The sequence below is a fragment of the Brassica oleracea genome, chromosome C9 (genome assembly GCF_000695525.1).
Source record: "Brassica oleracea var. oleracea cultivar TO1000 chromosome C9, BOL, whole genome shotgun sequence".
NCBI classification, from domain to species: Eukaryota; Viridiplantae; Streptophyta; class Magnoliopsida; order Brassicales; family Brassicaceae; genus Brassica; species Brassica oleracea.
In genome coordinates, this window is record NC_027756.1 from 10,377,584 (window position 1) to 10,382,577 (window position 4,994).

Genomic DNA, 4,994 nt, shown 5'->3' on the forward strand with positions numbered 1-4,994 from the left:
TCTGATGCTGTCGCGAACGAGGAAGAGGTCGCGTGCTGGAGCTGCTCTCGGGTCGCGAACGTCTGAGCTAGGATCAGGAACGCCTTGGGCTGAAGCTGATCGGGGACGCGAGCCGGAACAGATGCGGGAACAAGAGACGCGATTGGGGTTTAGGGTTCGTCGGATCGCCGGCTAGGATTTGGGTTTTAGGGTTTTTCGATTTGGGTATTAGATTAGGGATTTAGAGTTTCGTGCTGATAACGTGTTATAAAAGTAATGGAAAAGTCTATATTTATTCATAACATAGAGGTTTTTTATATAGGAGATTATACCGTCATAGATAAATGGAAAGATTACAAATCATAATCTCTTGGTTATGAGCCATACACAATCTGGTTCATAACATTTTTAACGCATTTAGTACTGTGAAGTGAGACTTTCTTTTCATGTGTTTGAAAAATTTACAAGTTCCGGTAATCTTTCATCAAATGATTAAAGGCATGTGTTTGCACTACCAATTTTACGGTGGGATATATAATAGAGTGGTTCAAGGTTATTTTAAAGGTTGGCGTGGGCGGTGATCCCTCGTCACCCTACCATAGTGATGAACTTCTTATTAACTATGTTGAAGCAACAACAAAGAATGGGGAAGTTGGTTATAACAAAAATTGTGAGAAAACAAGGATCACAGACTTGTATTTTGCAAAAGATCTCCTATTTTCACCGATGGGAGCTCTTAATTTAAACAACTTTGAAACAATAATATGAACGAAAGAATGCGTTGGTGTGTGCTCGTGGTCTTTAAGAACAAATGGATATGAGCAAAGAAAAAGACAATTGTTGCAAACTGGTCGTGAAGATGTATTTGTTAGGCTCCAATTCAATCTTATCCGTGATCTTTTATCCTGCTTTGACATACTTAGAAATCTTTTTCACAAATTGTTGAGATTCATAATCTTCTTACCAAATCGATCCTCCTTCATTCTCAGCCAAATGAGACAAGCTCAACCATTAGTTTGATATTTTTCCTACAAACACACAGAAACCCGTTGCAGTCACACAGTCAAATCTACAGAAAACATTTTCTTAGAGCGCATCAAAGGTTCTCAATCTCAAGTATGGTTTTGAAGCTAATATCTTCATTAACAATGCTTTGCTTGATTTGGATGGACATCAAAAACAGTGTTTATCTAAAGAAACAAAGGGAATATATCTACGAGAAAGAATGCAAGGTTATGCAAAGAGTTATCAGAGTATCTGCGCTTGACTAACCCTAAACACCAGACTCTACGGATTTCTACTCATACCATCTATAGTAGATTAACTAGGGATTATCTTATAATATAGTAAATGTTAATAATACCTTTGACCTTTGGCCTCTTATTTTACAGTCTTATTAGGCTGCTGATTTTCCACAACTCAATACGATCTCAACAAGCTGAATGTTGCCGCTTAGTAAAGATGCCTTTCGAGATGGCAAAAATGAGAAGCCATCCACAAGTTTAACGCACTTCAGACCCCATTTCACCATGAGGAACTCGATCAGATGATGCCCACTGCAGTATAAAATCCAAACACAAAATCACCATCCTAATCTATCGCAGATAAGTTAGATGATTGACTAGGATGAATGAATCGTGTACCTCCTGTTGTGATAAGTAGTGATAAAAACTGCATCTGGAGAATTCTGAAGCAGGAAAGAGACGGTGGCAAAGAGATCATCGAACGCTATAGAAAACAAAAGGTTCGAAAATTGACATTTGAGCTCATGGTAAGAATAACTAGGAGAAGTAACGACTCCACAAGGGAAAAAACAGAGAAAACAGATGAACTAACTAACCACTTGAATCATATAAAACATCGGCTCCAAGTATAATGTTAGGCCGCAGATCAAATATGGTTGCATCCCACACTCCCCATGTGAGACCCATTACCTGCAATAATAGACAAACCATAAGGTAAAGGTGCGTTTAAATGAATGAACTAAAAGGCTAATGAAAATGGAGGAAACAGCATGAAAAAAATATTTTGGAGATACAAACAAACATATACGCTCCTAAGCGTTATATATGGGGAAGTTGTTAATTCAGCGGGTGTTAAGTTGAAGAAAGTGAAACGTGGTATACAAACTTACATTACAGTTGAGATTGTTAAGCTCACAAACTCTTGTCATATTCTCCAAAACCTGCACATGTATCATGTATGGTGAAAGATAAGTAATAAACTCCTAATCTCTGAACCAAATGAGGAAAAGCTTATCAATAAATTTACACACCTCTGCTTTGCTTGAGTCATCAGTAAGGGTGACATTAGCTCCAACCTTAGCAGCTACCAAACCAGGCAAGGAAGTGCCAGCTCCTAGCTGCTAATTACACCAACACAAGTCTTAGAGAAACTATAAAATTCAAAAGATGTACTCATCAGCTGATTAAAACACATAACATAATCCAATTCTGTAATCAGCAGAAACTACACAGGTGTTTGCCAACTTCGAAACATTAACGCAATCCTTGTTCTCCATTTCAATTGAGAAAGCAGGAGTGGTTGCTTTACCTCGAGAATGGTAGAGCCACGAAATCGAGATCGCTGTTGCCAGACATACTCGGCGAGGATGACGCTACAAGGCCAAACGAACAAACCGTACTCTTCCTTCATATTCTACACACAAACGAACAATCAAAACGAAACCAGCGGAAGAAAGAAGCAGAAAGAAGATCGCCATTCATACCTCGATAACAGATAGATAGACTGAACCTTCCGAATCTCCATCATCATCACCGTAGAAATCATGCTGAGAGATGGTAGTCGTTGTGGTCATATTCTGGAGATTTTGAAATTAGGGTTTTTGATTTAACTGAAGACGAAGAGAGAAACTGAGGAAAGTCCCACATCGGTAAGTAGTGAAGTTGGGGACGCTATTGTTTGGGTATAAAACGATTAGTGTTGTGTTAAAGTAAAAGCATGATCCTTCAGGCAAGTGAAAGGGGAAATGAGGAGTGGTTATTTACTCGCTTTTATTATGCGAGAAGAGCTCTTCGCTCCGCCTGTTACGACAATTGAGCGCTCTCCTTTGTCTTACCATCTGATCCCTCTCCTGATTGGTCTACTTTTTTTCCATAAAATCTTTTTGATTCAGTTTTATAATTTAATTTATTATTATTTTCTTTCAGAAAACAATATAGTTTTTTACATAAAATTAAAATAATTATTTCAATTATAAACTAGTTTTATATTATACTACGCGAGATCGTGGGACATCAAATGTTTAAAATAAATTAAAATTATATTTTTAATTGATATAAATTAAAAAACTAAAGATAAAAAATAATATTCTAAATACCGTATTATAAAAAATATTGAAAATACTAATTCTAAAGTGACGCAACGCTTCAAAAGTATTAGGTTTAATAATCAATATTACTTTAAAATATTATTTTAGAAATGATTATATATTAAATGTTTTAAAATGATAATATATAAATATTTGTTAATATATATATATATATATATATAATGATATAGTTAAAAATTAAAAAGATTGAAGATGAAAAATTAGATTATACGAATTTGATTTTAGATAAAATATATTAACTAATATCAAAGTGGCAATTGGTGTGATTTCTTTGGTCAAACAATTGTTGTATATAAATGATTTATTAAAGTGATGCCATTGGTGTATATATAAATATACTAAAATACTAATGTCAAAGTGATGCATTTTTTTAAAAGATATTAATATACTAATGTCAAAGTGACGCCATTGGTGTATATTATATATTTAATATATAAAAAAATGTTACTTTTATTGCATTTGAAACTCTATGTCTACCTGCTGGTAAAACATTGCAACACGTGCATGTCTAATAAAGTTTTACAACATTAATATTCTCAAAACTTTTATAGTATTTTTTTTTTGATGATCCTGGTTTCCGAAGACCTCGTAAGGCTCCGACTAGCAACCAATGACCGTCCACCGGAGCTAAGCCGGGGAGCCCGCCGAGGTCTCCAGGAGGGCTGGTGATCACCCCATTTAAATCCCACCAGTGGCCAGCGCAGTTGGAAGTGTCCGTATCGGGCCCGAAGGCCCTCAAGAGCAACATCCGCCAGCGGGACTCGAACCCATGACTTCCCAGGTCGAGGATCGCCACTGGACCACTGACGCGTGGTTAAAACTTTTATAGTATTTTATATAACTAACTTTTATTTTTTGGCAATATTTTTATAATTGATTAATATTCAAAGATTAAATAATTGTCCAGCAAAGCGTGATTTTGTTGGTTAATGAGTAATAAACATTTTCTGAGTATTTTCACCATTGTAAATCATTGAGTTATACAAATCCTCTTGGAACCAAAAACCCATTGCCCCACGTGAAACCATTAGCCTTTGTTTCATTCCAGTCATCTCATTTCACCCAAAACGTTTGTTAATGTTTAATGCTAATACAGACTTCACCATTGCTCTCTCCTCTCTACTCTTCATCTATTGGCTTTTATTTGGTTGAGGAAGAACAACCGTTGTTGTCGTCACCGGACACAACTACCGGAAGAAGCAGCCGTGCCATCAAAATCCAACGAAATGGATCCAAATGATGGAGACGTGGAGGAGACAACACGGAGATCAAAATGAGACCTGCAATCTGATTTATTTTACAATGGAAGTTGCATATAAAAAAATAATAAATCTGAGACTGGAGTTACTCTAGATGTCAAAAAAAAAAGACTGGAGTTACTCTACTTTTCTATACAAATACTAATGATTTTCTGTAATACAAACTTCCCCATGATGCGAAACTCGTGATACGTTAACGATATTTATTTAAAAGTAGTAAGACTTTGATATCTGCTTCTTAAAAACCATCAAAACCTAGTGATAACTCTCACCGTAAACAGATCAACTATTCAATAATAACTATGTGACTTAAAAGGAAGGAGAAGATGACATACCTTGACAGAGATCAAAAACAAATACAGAAAATGAAATAGAAGATGAATAACCAAGTATATTTTTAATAG

The 4,994-nt window shown here is 35.7% G+C and overlaps 1 protein-coding gene across 2 annotated transcripts; it reads right to left on the reverse strand.

Moving 5' to 3' along the window:
* Positions 1-623: 623 nt before the first annotated feature.
* On the reverse strand, positions 624-2,877 carry LOC106315435 (methyltransferase-like protein 23). 2 transcript variants are annotated; one of them, XR_001264609.1, is made up of 8 exons: positions 2,708-2,877; positions 2,533-2,637; positions 2,255-2,341; positions 2,119-2,164; positions 1,820-1,913; positions 1,623-1,707; positions 1,343-1,535; positions 624-1,007 (listed from the first exon to the last, which is right to left on the reverse strand). XR_001264609.1 is itself a non-coding variant. In XM_013753163.1 (8 exons), exons 1-7 carry the CDS (start codon positions 2,795-2,797, stop codon positions 1,376-1,378), a joined length of 672 nt encoding a protein of 223 aa, XP_013608617.1. In that variant the 5' UTR covers positions 2,798-2,864; the 3' UTR covers positions 632-1,005; positions 1,342-1,375. The 2 variants fall into 2 exon arrangements, 1 of the variants encoding a protein (XP_013608617.1); XM_013753163.1 differs by having other exon boundaries at positions 632-1,005; positions 1,342-1,535; positions 2,114-2,164; positions 2,708-2,864.
* Positions 2,878-4,994: the final 2,117 nt, after the last annotated feature.